Source organism: Balaenoptera physalus (genome assembly GCF_965194825.1).
Source record: "Balaenoptera physalus genome assembly, chromosome: 2".
Taxonomy (NCBI): domain Eukaryota; kingdom Metazoa; phylum Chordata; class Mammalia; order Artiodactyla; family Balaenopteridae; genus Balaenoptera; species Balaenoptera physalus.
Window position 1 is genome coordinate 86,501,891 of NC_138883.1, and position 18,737 is coordinate 86,520,627.

At 36.7% G+C, this 18,737-nt stretch overlaps 1 protein-coding gene across 6 annotated transcripts in view; it reads right to left on the bottom strand.

Annotated features, from left to right (window-relative positions):
* Positions 1 to 18,737, bottom strand: part of UBR1 (ubiquitin protein ligase E3 component n-recognin 1) — a 147,061-nt gene that overhangs the window by 66,276 nt on the left and 62,048 nt on the right. For all 6 annotated transcript variants that reach the window (XM_082453063.1, XM_082453062.1, XM_082453064.1 and 3 more), the window contains 10 exons: positions 15,593 to 15,731; positions 14,569 to 14,631; positions 14,203 to 14,326; positions 13,779 to 13,886; positions 13,050 to 13,138; positions 11,386 to 11,484; positions 10,303 to 10,460; positions 5,525 to 5,624; positions 4,512 to 4,640; positions 285 to 465 (listed from right to left, as the gene is read on the bottom strand). In XM_082453063.1, coding sequence (XP_082309189.1) covers positions 285 to 465; positions 4,512 to 4,640; positions 5,525 to 5,624; positions 10,303 to 10,460; positions 11,386 to 11,484; positions 13,050 to 13,138; positions 13,779 to 13,886; positions 14,203 to 14,326; positions 14,569 to 14,631; positions 15,593 to 15,731 — 1,190 coding nt within the window. The remainder of the gene's footprint in view (positions 1 to 284; positions 466 to 4,511; positions 4,641 to 5,524; positions 5,625 to 10,302; positions 10,461 to 11,385; positions 11,485 to 13,049; positions 13,139 to 13,778; positions 13,887 to 14,202; positions 14,327 to 14,568; positions 14,632 to 15,592; positions 15,732 to 18,737) is intronic.

Genomic DNA, 18,737 nt, shown 5'->3' on the forward strand with positions numbered 1-18,737 from the left:
CAACAAGATTTTCCTATATTTACATTTGGTTAGGCGATAAGTTACCAAGTTAGTCCTTAAGTGTACAGTATAAGGATACATTAGTTGACCCAGATAACAAAAAGCCCAGGTAGCACCCTTAGACGTTGTGGTCACAGCTCTTTGAAGGATAGTGACAGCTTTTAACTGCAGTATCTGATCCGAGTATGTCTGTGCATACTGAGAACAAAAATAGTACTGATTCTAATATGAATACCTAGAAAACAAAGCTAATCGAAACATGCAAAAACTAAATAAACACTCACCAGCAAGAGTCCTAGAGAGTGGCAGATGTATGCTTACAAGATCTTCAGATACTCTGTAGGATTTAGTTTCCAAAGTATGACCGCACAATTGTACTACTGTTTTGCTACTAGATTTGAAACTTGCACTGCACCTCATCACAGCTTTATGACATTCTTTGTAAGCCACCAGTAAGAGTTCCTCCTAAAAGGAAAATAAAAATGCAAATAAATTGACAAGTTATCTACTTTATTACATCATTCAGTAAATATTTACTAAATATAAGCACAAAATTGTTTGATGTGTTACTAGAGCTACATCAACAGGATCTGCAAACCTGTAGGAAATATTATGACAGTCAAACAGACATACATACACACACTTATAATCAAAGTAAAAAACTGTAAGCCACGTAAATGGTATAAACTAATAACCTTAATAGGGAAAAAAAAAAAAAGAATCACAAACAACTGGGAATACTTATTTGCAAAAGTAGCTTTTGAGGGGCTTCCCTGGTGGCACAGTGGTTAAGAAGCCACCTGCCAATGCAGGGGACACGGGTTCAAGCCCTTGTGCAGGAAGATCCCACATGCCATGGAGCAACTAAGCCCGTGCGCCACAGCTACTGAGCCTGTGCTCTAGAGCCCGCGAGCCGCAACTACTGAGCCCACGTGCCTAGAGCCCGTGCTCTGCAACAAGAGAAGCCACTGCAATGAGAAGCCCGCACACTGCAACGAAGAGTAGCCACCACTTGCCGGAACTAGAGAAAGCCTGTGTGCAGCAACAAAGACCCAATGCAGCCAAAAATTAATTAATTAATTAATTAATTTAAAAAGTAGCTTTTGAGTGGAGTTTGAAAGAATATGTAGAATTTAAGTATGGGGGAAGATGGAGAGATGGTAGCACTGTAAGCAGAGATACAGGATAAACAAAGAGAAATAAGGGGAAGTATAACTCTTGTTCGGGCAGTGGAAAGGAATAAAAACTAGATAAATCAAAGGGTTTATGGACAGAATTAATGAGCAATTAAACTGGAAATATGCCTTGGCATTGCCATGTAAAGTTGAATATACTGATACTGTCTGAAGTGTAATAATGTAGTCAACATATTGCTTCAAGAAGAATTAGTGGGTGTCATTGAAGGTGACAGATTGGAGACAGTAGTGTTGGGAGACAAGGAAACCGATAGAAAGTTTACTACTAAGTTAAGTGTAAGGTGATAAGGGACTCAAACTAGGGTGGGGGCAGTCAGGGCAAAAAAGAATAAACCCACAGGAAATAAGTTAGGATTATAAAATAAATTTAGGATAAGGAAGACTCAAATCTGGGTGAGTATGGCAGGGAGATGAGTCAAAGGTCACTTTTTAAGAGTATTTCTCACTGATTTTATCTTGAAAAAAGGAATTCTATAGTTAAATAAAGTTTGGGAATATCTCTCTTAGAAATGAGCACATTAATTTTTTTTTCTTTAAATAAATTTATTTATTTAGTTTTTGCTGCTTTGGTTCTTCGTTGCTGCGTGAGGGCTTTCTCTAGCTGCGGCAAGCGGGGGCTACTCTTCATTGAGGTGCACGGGCTTCTCATTGCAGTGGCTTATCTTGTTGCAGAGCATGGGCTCTAGGCACGTGGGCTTCAGCAGTTGCAGCACGCAGGCTCAGTAGTTGTGGCACACGGGCTTAGTTGCTCCACGGCATGTGGGATCTTCCCAGACCAGGGCTTGAACCCGTGTCCCCTGCACTGGCAGGTGGATTCTTAACCACTGCGCCACCAGGGAAGTCCTGAGAACACTGATTAATCAAAGGGTTTGAGAAGTTCAGTGGTTTAAAAAAATCATGTTTGATTTTGTTCAACCTAGCATTTCCCGATCTTACGTGAACATAAAACTTTTTCCCCCTCAAAAGTCTGTTAACATCTAACACACAGAACACAGTGGCTCTCAGATTTCCTGTATGGACGAACGTATGAATCATGGTGTCATGAACAGAATAAGGGAGTCAAGAAGAAAAAATGCAAGCTGGAAGTAGAATGAAATGATGACAAATCAATTTAATATATTCTGAGTTTGAAATACAAATGTAAGATCCAAGCAGTAATGTGTAGCACACAAACAGAAGTGATTCTATAGTTTGGGAAAGTTATCTTATGAAGTTTTAATTGGGGTGGTAGAAATAAAAGATCTGTAAGAAAAAGAAAACACTGGGGAATGTCTCGTTTAGTAGGCAGAAGGAAGTGAGGGAAAAAAGGCAATCATTGATTGAAATGGGTAATCAATAAGAGAAACATTAGGATAAGTAGGTTTGTGAAAATCAGAAGGAAAGAGTTTCAAAACGATTAAGGTTCTCAAAAGAATGCAACGCTACAGACATTTAAGGAAGATGGGGGACTTAGAAAAGACCTCTGAATTTGGTTACTAAATAGATCCTTTAAAATTTTTTCAAAAAGCAGTTCCTATCAATTGGTAAGGGCAGAAGCCTGGCTCTAAAGAAGTTTTAGAAGCTAAAGAGTGGCGACAGTAAATGTAGATGACTTCAGGAGGTTTTGCAGATGTCAACATGAACACCACACACTTTGACCTCATCTCCAACAATTAAGCATGCCCTTCATAAAGATGAGGGGAGCCAAAAAATATGTGCTGTGGTAGTTGCTGGACAATATTTCCTGTCCTTATCGTTCTATACAGCTGCTGTGCTAGATTAAAGTCTATTGTGTCTGTGAGCGTGACCCGCAGATGAGGAAAAAAGATAAAATACAGTTCATGAGGTAGCAATGACAAGTAAGGGGGCTTTCATTCTCATTGTTCTTAAGAATAGGAGAGTCCTGTGTGTTTACAGGCAGATGAATGAAAGAGTGGGAAATACCAGAGGAGACAAATGAGGAAGCAAACTCCAGGAAGGAGTAATATAGGTTGGGACCAAGAGCCTAGGTAGAGACATCACTTTTAGAAAGAGGAAAATGAAAGAGATGAATAGTGAAGATATATATAGAAACTTAGTGAATTGACTATAGTGAGATGTACAGAGAAACTGGAGAAGATGAAAGAATTTGACTTAGATAATGTTAATTTTCTCAGAACAGAAATAAATGAGGTCATCTTCTCAAAAGGGAGTCTGGAGTAGGATTATGTGTTTAAAGAGCATTATGGTCTAAAATTATTGCTTAAGGAGGGGACTTCGCTGGTGGTCCAGTGGTTAAGAATCAGCCTTCCAATGCAGGGGACATGGGTTCAATCCCTGGTTGGGGAACTAAGATCCCACATGCCACGGGGCAACTAAGCCCGCACGCCGCAACTACTGAGCATGCAGGCCACAACTAGAGAAGACCACGCACTGCAACGAGGAGGACGCATGCCACAGCGGAGGATCCCACATGCCACAACGAAGATCCCATGTGCCGCAACTAAGACCCAACACAGACAAAAATAAAATAAATATATAAAATAAAATTACTGCTTAAGGAAAAACATTAGTTCTATATTTCAAAATTAATTTTCTTGGACTTCCCTGGTGGCGCAGTTGTTAAGAATCCGCCTGCCAATGAAGGGGACATGGGTTCGAGCCCTGCTCCAGGAAGATCCCACATGCTGTGGAGCAACTAAGCCCAAGCGCCACAACTACTGAGCCTGAGCTCTAGACCCCAAGAGCCACAACTACTGAGCCTGCATGCCACAACTACTGAAGCCCACGTGCCTAGAGCCCGTGCTCTGCAACAAGAGAAGTCACTGCAATGAGAAGCCCGCACACTGCAATGAAGAGTAGCCCCCGCTCGCCGCAACTAGAGAAAGCCTGTACACAGCAACGAAGACCCAACGCAGCCAAAAATAAATAAATTAATTAATTAATTAAAAAATAAATAATTAAAATTAATTTTCTTAATGGTTTAACTCACATAACAAGGCTCTTGATTGAATAAATATCTACATCCCTCCACTGTTGGAATATTTAAAAGTCTAGTCCTAATTTTATTATAATATTCATGTCCAAGGAAAAAATTTATCAATAATTAATTTATTAATTGATTAGTGTGTGCTGTATTTTTTAAACTCCATTATTCCCAAAGGTAAATGGAATGCTACGGAGCACATTTTCTAATTAAGTGTAAAAAACTACAAATTTAATAAGATAATTCAAGTATATAAGAAACTATTTAAGTAATAAAACTTTACATCAAGGAAGTTGCAACATAAAACTATACTATTAATAACAATCAGAACACTTAAAAAGGCACGGATCCTTCTAACAAATTGTACTTACATCACAAGCGCACCACTCTTGGAACATGAGTAAAATATTCTTCAATTGCATCTGTATAGCAATGGCAGCCTCCCAGTCAGGATCCACTTCTATGTGTTGCCCAACCTGTCTTCTGATTTCTTCCATTCCCTACAAGAAAAGAGTGGTTAACATATACATATGGGCCCTCTTTCTTTGCTCTTCCACTGGCAAAATATAAAATCATCAGGATTTATATTCATGTATGCGTAGTTTTTTAACATGGCTGTTACACTAGGTCAGAACACACGGGTTCAAATCATAACTCTGTCACTTTCTAGCTGTATGACCCTGGTCAAATTATTTCTAAGCTATGATTCCCTTATATGTAAAAGGGGGATAATAATAGTAACTACCTCATAAGATTGCTATGAGGCTCAAAAGAAATAATGCATGAAAGTGCTTACTACAGTTATCACATGGTAAGCATCAATAAACATTAACAGTAACAACTGCAGTTAACTAAGCTATTCAGAAAGATCTATTAAAGCAGAATCAGTGAGGCAGTGTTTAAATTTTACTTCTATTTTGCTAGATTTATCCTTCCTCAAATAAAAAACGTAATTTGCGGGGCTTCCCTGGTGGCACAGTGGTTGAGAATCTGCCTGCCAATGCAGGGGACACGGGTTCGAGCCCTGATCTGGGAAGATCCCACATGCCGCGGAGCAACTAAGCCCGTGAGCCACAATTACTGAGCCTGCGCGTCTGGAGCCTGTGCTCCGCAACAAGAGAGGCCGCGACAGTGAGAGGCCCGCGCACCGCGATGAAGAGTGGCCCCCGCTCGCCGCAACTGGAGAAAGCCCTCGCACAGCAACGAAGACCCAACACAGCCAAAAATAAATAAATAAATAAATAAAATTTAAAAAAAAAAAATTATGCATTTGTATATAAAAAAAAAAAACGTAATTTGCTCAAAACAAAACAAAACATGAAAGATTGGGGTTAAATTTTTTTTAATAAATTTATCTTATTGATGTACAGAAGAACTATCATACCTGCATACAGGTAAGAATCTTCAAAAAAGATCTAAAGCCTTCAAGGAACTGCATTCTTAATCTTTCCGTCCATACTGCGGGCTTGCTGATCAGGATATACCTATCATTTCAAGAGACAAAGAAACATTTCACTTTCCTATTTTGGGATAATTTTAAGGTTCTCAGGGCTATAGATAATGTTGATTCATCAAAATTATGAATTCTAATTTCTTGCAATTCTAGGCAGTGCTAGAATTACACCAGCAAAATGTGAATGCTCTACCTATGAGAGGCAGATGTCAAAGCTAAGCCTGACTTCTCCACTCAAAAGTTAGTCTGATTAAGTGAACCTAGCCTGTCACAGCTGGACAACCACAGTACAAATTTTCTAGAACTGTTCATACCCTTCACCCAAAGGACCAGCTGAAATCCCTTCAGCCTCAAAATGCATGTCAAAACTACATGTGCATGATGTATGTTGTTTGTGCAAACTATTTCAGAATATTTTGTAAGTTATAAAATATTTTTGTGCATTAAAATGACACACTTTTTCCCCTAAAGCATGCAGTCATGAGAATTAGAGTAGTTTGGCCTGAGGATTCAATACCTTTGTTGTTGCTGCTTAGTACGTAATGACTAAAGATTTGTACAACTTGGTGTGACTATTCTGCACTGGTTCCCAGAGCCATTCATTCCTGCTACCTGATTTCAGTACCATAGATATACTACTGCTGGTGGGTCAGGAAATTTGGAACAGACTTCCTACCTCCAGGCTTTCTTCGCCCAGAACCCAGAAGAAGGATATAAGCACCTATGTCATCGTGGCTTACATATCAGAATGTATTTGTTTCATAAGATAAACAGACCCATTTTAGCCTATAATTTACAAGACCAATACTTCTTTTGGCTGTAAAGACAATGGCTGTTTTCATATCCAGTGGGAACATGGTTTATCACGAAATAACTTCTCAGGAGGGAATCATTAACAATTATTAAAAATTATTTTGCACTCAGTCAACCCAAATCAATTCCTATTACACACCAGGTATCAGGAACATAAACATGAACCAGACACCCTACCCTTGAGGTTCAAAGTGCAGATGGGAAAACAGATATGTATCTGGACACTGTAATCCAATGTTAAGCTCCCAAAAAAAGGGCACAAAGGAAGTAATGCTGAACATAAAAGACAAGGCAAAAAGATGGAGGAAAAATTAGTTTTATTCGTAAAGATAGTAAGGATTGTGGTTTAATTTTCCCTTTTTTAAATAGCCATTAATATGTTGAAAGTTAAAATACAATCATCAGGACTTTATCAAAGAAATAACTTTGAAATATACTAATTACATTCTAAATCTTTCTTTTAAAGTAAAAAAGACTAAAGTTTAAACTCTACCACAATGAACAAATGGCATCAAAGTTTGGCTGTTTTCTAGAGCACTACTACTCAAAAGGTTGGTTCACAAACCAGAAGCATCAGCATCAACTGAATCTTTAGAAATGCAGAATCTAATGAGTAATAATCTGCATTTTAACAAGCTCCCATAATGATTCACATTCATCTTAATATTTGAGAAGCATTGATCTAGAGAAGAAAATTTACATTTCTAGTTTCACGTAGTTCATGCCTGACCCCTGTAGGAGACCTAGGAAGTAAAGAAGATGTAAGAGATAGGAAGAAAGGAAAGAGTAAGGAAGGGAAGGAAAAGAAAAGCAGTCTGCAGATAAAAATAGGTGGTAAAAGCAGTAGAAGGAAAGGGTGGGACAGAGTAGGAGAGGAAGAGGGTGACTTGCATTGAGAATATGCTATACTTTTCAGAAAAAGGAAGGAACAGGTTAGACTAATACAAGGATAATATTCACTTAACAGAACCAAGGTTCAACTGCATCTCTTTTCTAAGTTTCATTTCCATAATATCCCAACAGATATCTTCCACAGAGTGAGCGACAAATGAAACTAAATTAATACAGGTGTATTTATTTAGAATGACAGAGGTAATAATCCCTTCCTTCTACTACACAGACCTCAGAGTACTGTGTTCATTTCTTGGCATATACCTTAAGTGGTATAAAGTCAACTAAAACAGGTTCAGTAGCGAAGGACAATAACGTAGAAGGAATTTTAAATATGAAATGGGTATATTGAAAGAAAATGATGCAACTTAACATAAAAAAGAGTTGTCAGATATGCCTGCTGTCTTCAAATACTTCAAGTTAAATGAGCACTGAGTTGTTCTGAATGGACAAAGGGTGAGCTAGAGCCACATAATGAAAGCTACAAATAGACACAGTTCAATATAAAATAAACTTTCTAAAAGTTGGAAGGGGCTACTCAAGGATTAGAATGCACTGCTTTGAGAGAATGAAAATTTCCTGAGGCAGGCTGAACAGAGCTTCTGCTAGGACCAATAAACTTATTTCATGCTGAGGTACAGTCAGATAAGTAGTATATAAAGTGAGACTATGAAGAGCTACAAATTCTGGAAGAATCTGTACTTTATTCTAGAAACAGTTAAAAGGCATTAAGTATTTGTGGTTATTTCTAACTGATTTAAAAGCAGGGCTTCAGGAAGAAGTGGTGAATGAATAAGTATATGGGGAAATAATAAGAATGACTACAAAATTTCTACAATGAGAGACTGAGAAATGGGGCTCAGTAATTATTTGTTAAATGAAGGGTATATCTGATTGGTGTTTTAGGCCAGGTTTCAGGGAAGGCTTTGTTGTTGTTTATGTAGTCTGTGAAGCTACATAATGTAGTGAAAGGAACATGAGTATTACAGATAAATAGCGTTAGGCTCAAATCCAAATTCTGCCACTTACTAGCTTTGTGACCTTAGGCAAATAATTATAATCTACAAATAAAGATATCACCTACCTTATGAGAATGTTGCAAGAATAAAATGAAGTAAAATAAGTAAAGCTTCTTAGCACATAGCAGTTACTAATAAATAACACAGGACCCTTGTGAGAGTGAATTACATGAGAAGTCTAGCACAATATCTGCTAATCAGGTCCTCAAAAGACATTAATTTTCCCTTCTCCTTGTCATTAGAGATATCTCTACTTATGTAAGGATGTAGGAGAGAAGTTGTGAGCATCAGAAGAGTGGGAAAACTTTAAAATTACCTTCCCAACCAGGGACCCTAAAGTTTTACCATAGGGGTAAGTATCCAGGGATGTGTTAACTCTAAATTATTTACCACAGAGAATAATTATAGTCAGAAATCCACAAAATAAAATATGACAAAACAATGATGTGATTATGCTCTTCTCTGGATAGAAAAATAACTCTGTTATAAGAATACTTCAGGGCTTTCCTGGTAGCGCAGTGGTTGAGAATCCGCCTGCCAATGCAGGGGACACGGGTTCGAGCCCTGGTCTGGGAAGATCCCACATGCCGCGGAGCAACTGGGCCCGTGAGCCACAATTGCTGAGCCTGTGCTCCGCAAAAAGAGAGGCCGCGATAATGAGAGGCCCACACACCGTGATGAAGAGTGGTCCCCACTCGCCGCAACTAGAGAAAGCCCTCGCACAGAAACGAAGACCCAACACAGTCATAAATAAATAAATAAATAAATAAACCCAAAGTTTAAAAAAAAAAAAAAAAGAAGAATACTTCAGAGTAATGAGAACCACAGAAAGAGATTTTTCCTATACAGTAGACCAAAGGAATGATAAATACACTGATTTAACACTAAATTTTAAGTACTGCCATTTGGAGTTTTTGTATATTTTTTGTTTGTTTGTTTTGCATAATGTAAATTATGCATAATTTGTGAATCACACTGGCTAAATGGTAATTCACTACTGAACTCATCACCATCTCAACTTGTACTGAAGATATGATAACATAACGATTTACTGAACTTTAAAGAATTACATGTCATAATCATATTTAGAAATTGCAGAATTTGAAAGGGTCTGGAAACATTTTTCTCAGTAATATCAAGGATCCAATGCATAGTTCCAGAAATCCATCAAATGTATTTTTCTAACTAGACTAAACTGTTTCTAGGTTGGTTTAGAAACTTGTTTCCAGCTCTCTATACTTTACATGGTCACTAGAAGAAGTGGACAAAATTAGAATGATTTTATTCACATAGGGACTAGAATAAGTAATCATATATATCTTAGAGCTCTTTTTTTAATAGCGAACTAAATGAAACATATTTTGTCTTAATATATTCTTAAAATAACTGTTTAAGTTTATGATTTATTGAATACTTTATACAGCATAATCCTTATAGTAGTCACCATCTATTTCTAAAAAAATTAGAAATTTATTTCCTTTTAGGTCCAATGATCCCAAATGTGATCTATCATATGATTCCAACTTTAGTTTAAAAGGAAACTCCATTCTCTTCAGGGAGAAAAACTTAAGAAACCCCTGATGAATACTTGGTCATATGTATGAAAAAGGGAGTTAAAAAAATTCACATCAACAAGATCATCTGAAACTAAGCACAAAGAGACTATGCAAGAGGGGCAGAACCAAAATACATGAGTGGAAGTGAGTGGAAGGCATGGTGACTATCATGGAGATTCATTTGGTGACCCCAAGAGACCCTAAGTTCCTGTGAGAGGCCCTTCCTCAGTACCTTCTTTACTGACCTGATTTTAACTCTATAAGAAGCCTTCACTTAAAACATTTATTGACATCACAGTAATAGTTCTCTGTACTTGCCATCATTATAAAGATTCCAAGATAACCAAAAGGATCAGATGTTTATTTATAGGACAGAATAAACACAACTGTGTTTAACAGGTACCCTCACCTTTTTACTCGAACAACTTACTTTAGATCACATATTACTGCATATACTCTTCCCAATTTGTCCTGGCTATAACCCTGGAAGTTGAATTTATTGTTCCTATCCAAGTATTCAGGCAAAACTTCCAGCAGAGTTTCAGTGATGACAGAGATAACATTTTGCTCTTCAATAAGATGTCGAGCCTGCAGAACGTATGAAGAATATTGTCTTTAGTATTAACTCATTATAGTATGGACTTTATTTATTTATTCATTTGGTTGGTAAGTCATTTTGAATAAATGTTTGTTGAGCATCAAACACACTCCTCAGTCTCACAGGATAGCAATTTCTGAGAAATTATTTTCTAAAAGTAAAAATTCCCTACTCCTCAGCAACTAGAAAACACCTGTCTGAACACCCCAAGCCCACTACACAGTTTATTTACATGAATGTTTACCACTGTTAATCACACAGTGAGCAAAGTACAACAAACAGATATATTTCAGGCTTCTGTCATATATATTTTCTATTCTGACATCTCCCCCTTACTAGCAATCCAATTTCTCTTCCCCATTCTTTTCTCTGGCCTTTGAAAAGAGAAAGTAGGAACTTTCCAGAAGAAACAGGAAAAGTAGTAGTATAAAAAGGAAGCAGAATCCTCCACCCCCCTCCTCCCAAGCCTATGCAGCTCCATCTCATGCAAATGCTCAACAGTTATACTCTCCTCCTGCTTTATCTTACTCTATTCCCCCACCCCTAACAACAACAATAAAAAAAAAAAACAACTAAAGAACAAAAGAATAGCAAAAAAAAATTTTTTTTGGTATTAAAAAGGCACTGTTCCTAAGTTACTCTAGACACTGAGAAACCATCCCTAGGTTTCACCTGCAGGAATGAGCACTTTCGGACCAAGGTAGTGCCATCACTCCCACTCCACAAATTACCTAGCCCTTGGGTATCATTAAAGCATTTTCACATGCAGATACCACTGAAGCATTATTCAATTTTCCACGTGTAATTAGACCAACATAGTGACTCAGAAATTGTTTTAATTCAACACTAACTAAAATTCTTAAATAATAAAATAAATATTACTTAGAAAGATTGCCAAGACTAATCAATACATACCAAAGTAGGAACAGTGAACATCTGAACTGAGAGTGCAGTTATAGAGATACTTCTGTCATGATCATCACTGATATAGTCTTTCTGTAGCTGCTTATAATACTGGAAGATAAAACAATAAGTGGAGAAGCAATTATAAATAAGTACTGAAAACTTTTAAAATCCCAATTTTAACAGCTGCTACATTTGTTCCTATGTATAAGATGGCAAGTATTATAACTCCTATTTATTAAGGGGAGATACTATGGTCAACAAAAATTTACTAGAAAGAGAATAACAAAAGATTGAATATGAATTCAGCTACCCAACCTAGCATAGTTGGATAGTGAGAACTATTTAAAAAAAATACAACAAACATACACACACACACACACACACACACACACAGGTAAAAATCACAGAGGACTGCAAAGGTGCAGTATATACTTTCTCCAAACAGAATCTGGGGCAATCTTTAGCAGATTTTACCCCAATGGAATAGGGCAGGGACTATATTGAAAGTATTTAAAAGCTGATATGACCCAGAAAACCAACCATCAGATTCAATCCAGCCTTAAACAGAATGGATGCTGGCTGTATATAACTTCTTATACATACTGGTGCATACCAACTGAAAATCAATCCTGATATCTTGGGAGAACAAAAATAATAATACATCCAGTCATGCATCAAGCATCTATTATACGTAAGCACAGTGTTAGATCCTTGACCTACATATTTAATTTCAACCATTAGGATTCATACAAAGTTTAAGAGGTAACCATGGTATACAGAAAAATATCATATAAGGAGGGAGAACTGCTGTTGTATAAGGAAAAAACTTCATTTCAGATCACAGATATGGTCCAATATTCTATCTCTAATGAGTTTTAGAAGAATAGAGTTGATAATTTGAGTTGTCATCACCTTTAAAGAAACCAAATGTCTTAGTTGCTTTTAACAATCTACTTATAAAATCCAGGAAGTGCAGGTATCTTATCCCATGGTATCATTTGCCTATGACAATCATTATTTCACTCTCTGCTTCCAATTCCATCCTGGGTCTACCTCTGTCCTAAGTTTAACAGAATTTCCTGCCACTCAAAATCAGAGTAAACTAACAAGTATTTACTGGATACCTCTGTATAAGGCAAAGCAGAAGGTTAAAGAGGTACATGTTCTAACTAGTCTAACTTGAGAGAGAGAGAGACAAAAAATATAACAATATAAGGGATATACAATAGCTCAATAAAACAATATTAAAAAGCTGTAAGATTTATCTTTATATTCTAGCCTCAAATAGTTAAGTATAACTCTTGCCCATCAAATATCTGCCTCCTTTTAGCATGTATATCTGTTCCTTTTCCCTGCTATGCCTTTCAACTAGTCACTGCTCTTGTTATAATTTTACTAACAGACAAATGATTAGAAAAGATAAATGTATTCACGAATGTGATAACCTCCTATTGCTTTTTCCAGGCAAACAATAGGGCATTTTCCACCTATCTCCTCTCTCAGACTACTGTTTCCATACTACCAAATGTGAAAATAAATGAACTTTTTGACAGAGAAATGAACTATAAAATTAAATTCTTGCTTCATAATTATCCCCTTTGTTTCCATTATTTCACTTACAAAAATGGTTTTCTATTTCTATTTGTTGATATCTATTTATAAAGAGCAATTACCTTCACAAATTCCATAGCAAAGAATTTTTTGTATTCCATCTCCATAAAAAAACTGCTGAAGATCAATTCGTGAAGGATCTTACGGGCACCTATACATCATTTTTTGGGGAAGTGGGAGGAGTATCACCAAGGCAAAAAAAAATTCCAGCTATTAGTAGTGGCAGAATATTATAAAAATATTTCACATGCTAATAGACCTCAAGGACTCAAATGTTAGTGGCATTTATTGAATTAATATTTAATAGCTAGAATTTAAAATACATACATGTAATGCCTTTCCCCTCTTTTTCTGTACCCCTCTCACTCCTGTACCTTACTTCATCCTACTTCTCCCACCTTTCTCCATTCCTTTTCATTATGTTTCACTAAAGACTACTCTTACTCTGTACCTTCCCTTCTCCATCCCCTTTAACCTTTCTCTCACCTTTTACTTTTGGTTCTTCATTTAAATTTTAAAAATGAAAATTAACATAGCTTTTATAATGGCACTACTACATGAATGCATACATACTCTTTTTACTGGTTCTGACTAAATGAAAAGGCACTATAATTAAAAGGCATTATCTCTGGGTTTTAACACAGAATACATATTGATTGGTTAACCTCACCTTCAACGTATAATATCTTATCAAGTTCACTGATTTAATAAACACAAGATATTAAACTCCACTTTAAGGTCATAATATTCCTCTGCTTCATGGCAAGAAGCACAAGTAAAGATCTACCTACCTTTATAAAGCTTTGCATCCCAAAGCATTAACCTGCTTATGAGACAGGGATTCTCAGAGCCAGGTTCTTCTCTAAGGCATGCTTGGCAAAAGATCTGCCTGAAGTCACCTACAAACAAAAAAAGTCATGTAATTTTTATTCTTAAAGTATTTTCTCCCAAAAGTACATTTCCTATAATAACATATGAAAAAACTAACAGTGATCGTCCCACACTTGATGTCAAGAATTATTCTGTCAATATCAAAGAATCAAGAGCCAATGAAACATTATTCACAGCATCTGAAATGCAATCCTGAAAATAAGCAAAATGTATAAAAAACAATCAAAAACCATTTTATTTTATATTCAATGACATTTTAAAATTTGTGGCTATTTAAAAAGACAATAGTTTATGAAAAATAAGAAAAATAGGCTATATGCTTACTTGAATAGCTCATAATTTTATTCATCCAGGACCCCAGACGCAAAGCAAATTTCTGATGAGCCATAACCTCAGAGTGTAATACTTCTACATGAAGTGGATGTTGAGAGACATTTTCTGAATGACTCTAGAAATGAAAGGAATATTAAAAACAAACTAGTTTTAAAATTTTTGTTTTAACTAAGTAATCTACTCTTCAAAAAAAGAAATCATATAACTGTTGCAGTTCCAAATCTCGGGGTCTAAATGCTCCAATCTTACCTTTACTTAGGATGTCAAACCACTTCAACAATATAATTGTTTTACTTGGGCTCTTGTAATGTGCATTCCTCTTAAAATTCTCTTTTTGACTCTAATTCAGAAAATTACCTTTATATCTTCCTTTGCTTCCTGGCAAGCAGCAAAAGCACCTGCTTTAACAGCCCGACGGCCCTAATTATAGACAAACATGAGAATTAGGTAGTAGATTGACAATCCCAATCAATAAGTAATATAAAGCCCAAAGACCCAATAAGCTCTTAATTATCAATCATTTGTTGACTGCCTAAAAGTCCTAAGATTGACAATACCTAGAAGATAAACATAAATGTTTAGCAGCTTTATGTAGCTTCAGAACTTTCAATACCACTAGTGGAGAGTTTCTATACTTTAGGATTCTAGATTTCCTGCTTGGCAAGAATGTCAATTATTTACTTATTGTAGTATATTCTATTTCTATCAGATAATAATAAGTTAGGTTTACTAAACTCCTATTATATGTCTTAGATAGTTTTCATGAGTAAACTTAAAATTCTTCATCATGTGTTCCATAATACACTTGTGGTCCACTAGTGGGTTAGAGGTATGGCCAGGATATTGATTCCTCAAGCCCTAGAATCACAATGCTAATTACTAGTGCCATGATGTTTCTTCCACCATCTTACACTCCTCTTGAGGGTAGGGATTAGGTTAATGTTCCTTCTGCATACCCGAAGAACACATTTTGCTTTGGATGGGTGTTAAATAAAAGCTGAGCCATGCTATCAATATTATTCTAAAAATAGTTTTAATAGATGATGTTAACTAACCAACTTCTCATAATTCATGCATTTATTCATTCATTCAATAATTGTAGAAACAGACTGAGGTTGAGTTGACATTCTTAACAACTCCTTGCCAAGTATATTCAGTAACTTTCTAATTATTTAGAACAAAAGAGGAAAATTAGTCATCTTAAACTGTTATACACACACAGAAAAATCAAGTTTCAACCAATTTACTTAGGCTATGAAGAATAAATGAAGAGGATGGTTGTACCTAACACACTACTAAGGCACTTGGCAAGGGCCAGTCAACACCCAATTTCCAGGAAGCTGATGAAGACAGAATAATAATTCAAATGACACTCACGAACCTCTTTGTCTATGGCAGTGGTGTGCAACTGCGCCTCTGCGAGCTCACAGTCAAGAGCTCTTTGTAGACTGTATATGACATGGTCATATGAATGGTGTTCATCATTGAAAAGGACACAGTAGTAGCTATCATTTTTCTCTCTGTTTAAAAAAAAAAGATATATATTCAGACACTGCAACAAATAAACAAAGGAAAACATGAAACACAGGCTAAAATAATATATGCCATTGATGAAGCAGCACCATGTAGTTTCCTATGTATGGGAAAGTACCTCTGTAATACTAGTATAGGAGGTGATTTTAAGTGGTACGGTGCCATAAAATTTAAAAACCCTGATAAAAGTATTACCTTTTCCATGTTTGTTCCCCAATTTTTCTAACTTTCAGAATTAAAATATTATTCTCAGTAAGTGGCAGTATGTCTTTAACACCATTCTTAACTCTTGCTAATCTCCCACTTTGACAAAAGGAGACAGGCCTCAGGCTCAGAACCTTCAAGCAGGCAATGATAGACAGATTTTATTAACATTTAGTTTTTATTTAACTTACTTTTGTTTTTACCTTCTATTTATTTTAAGTGATAGTGGTTTTATAGCACATTTAAGTTTTTTAAAAAAAGGTATATAGATTTAAAGTGCCAGAACTACCATTTGACTGAGAGGCCTTAGACAAATCACTTAAGCATTTAATCTTGCTGAGATGACAGTATCTTTTCCACCTCTAAGAAGAGTAAAATATCTACATTTGAGAGTGGTGTGAGGATCTTATAAAATACGTGAAAATGGCTGTCATGGGCTACACAAATGTCAGAAGTTATTATCAGTTTTAAACAGTTTATAATAACCTTTCACTAAATACTCAATTGATCCTCATAACTCTAAGAGGCAGCTTTTCTCAGGCCTCTGATACCTTAGGAAATAGAGGCTCAAACAGACTTCTCTATGGTCCCAAAGCCAATAAGCAGTGAGAATTAGAACTCAGATCTGTGTATTTAAAGTCCAGTGCCGTCTACATACATGACCACACTCAAGCAATCCACCCTTTTTACACAGGCATATTGCTAGTATTATGTTTACCAACACAAAGTTTCTAAAAGCATTTAACTGATGGAATCAACATATCTGAAATTAAAACCTTTGTGGACACAATCTCTGAAGATCTTTATTTTTCCAAACAGTTTATGGCCCAGCAAAAGTCAAAACAATACATTTAATGTTTTTAAAAATTGAAATTCTTAATTCTCTCTCCTAGGATAATACAAATAAACCCAGTAAACTAAAAAAACTGTATTTAGGTTTGTGAAACTCCTAATATTACTCAGGTAGAAAAATTCCTACAAGCCCCAAACTGTATTTCATATCAGGTCTAGAATTCTCTTTTGCATTTGTAAATTAAGAGCAAATATTACTGTCACTAAAAGACTTATGGTTGTTAGAAATTGCTGGGTTTTAGCTAAAAAAAAACTGTTAAGGGAATTCCCTTGTGGCGCAGTGGTTAAGAATTCGCCTGCCAATGCAGGGGACACGGGTTCGAGCCCTGGTCCGGGAAGATCCCACGTGCCGCAGAGCAACTAAGCCCTTGCGCCACAACTACTGAGCCTGCGCTCTAGAACCCACGAGCCATAACTACAGAGCCCGCAAGCTACAACTACTGAAGCCCATGCGTCTAGAGTCCATGCTCCGCAACAAAGACAAGCCACCACAATGAGAAGCCCACACACTGCAACGAAGAGCAGCCCCCATGCACCTCAACGAAGAGCAGCCCCTGCTCGCCGCAACTAGAGAAAGCCCGCAGGTAGCACCCAAGACCCAATGCTGACAAAAATAAATAATACATAAATTTTTTTTAAAAACAACTGTTAAATCCCTACACCTGAAATAATCCTAGATCCCAAAGCACAGGGCAAAGGGCTATCTCCTTATTCCTACCATCAGATATTTAAAAAAAAATTTTTTTTAATTAATTAACTTATTTTGGCTGCATTGGGTCTTTGGTGCAGTGTGCAGGCTTCTCGTTGCGTTGGCTTCTCTTGTTGCGGAGCACGGGCTCTAGGTGCACGGGCATCAGTAGTTGTGGCACAAGGGCTCAGTAGTTGTGACTCGTGGGATCTAAAGTGCAGGCTCAGTAGTTGTGGCACGGGCTTACATGCTCCACGGCATGTGGGATATTCCTGGACCAGGGCTTGAACTCATGTCCCCTGCATTGGCAGGTGGACTGTTAACCACTGAGCCACCAGGGAACACCCATCAAAATTTTTTCTTTTCTTTTTCTTTTTTTTTCTTATTTTTCTTTTCTTTTTCTTTTTTAATTTAATTTTGTTTAATTTTTTATATAGCAGGTTCTTATTAGTCATCCATTTTATACACATCAGTGTATACATGTCAATCCCAATCTCCCAATTCATCACACCCCCACCCCCACCCCCACCCCCCCACCGCTTTCCCCCCTTGGTGTCCATACATTTCTTCTCTACATCTGTGTCTCTATTTTTGCCCTGCAAACCGGTTCATCTCTACCATTTTTCTAGGTTCCGCATATATGTGTTAATATACAATATTTGTTTTTCTCTTTCTAACTTACTTCACTCTGTATGACAGTCTCTTGATTCATCCACATCTCTACAAATGACCCAATTTCGTTGCTTTTTATGGCTGAGTAATATTCCATTGCATATAACTACCACATCTTCTTTATCCATTTGTCTATTGATGGGCATTTAGGTTGCTTCCATAACCTGGCTATTGTAAATAGTGCTGCAATGAACATTGGGCGCATGTGTCTTTTTGAATTATGGTTTTCCCAGGGTACATGCCCAGTAGTGGGACTGCTGGGTCATATGGTAATTCTATTTTTAGTTTTTTAAGGAACCTCCATACTGTTCTCCATAGTGGCTGTATCAATTTACATTCCCACCAACAGCGCAAGAGGGTCCCCTTTTCTCCACACCCTCTCCAGCATTTGTTGTTTGTAGATTTTCTGATGATGCCCATTCTAACTGGTGTGAGGTGATACCTCATTGTAGTTTTGATTTGCATTTCTCTAAAAATTAGTGATGTTGAGCAGCTTTTCATGTACTTCTTGGCCATCTGTATGTGCTCTTTGGAGAAATGTCTATTTAGGTCTTCCGCCCATTTTTTGATTAGGTTG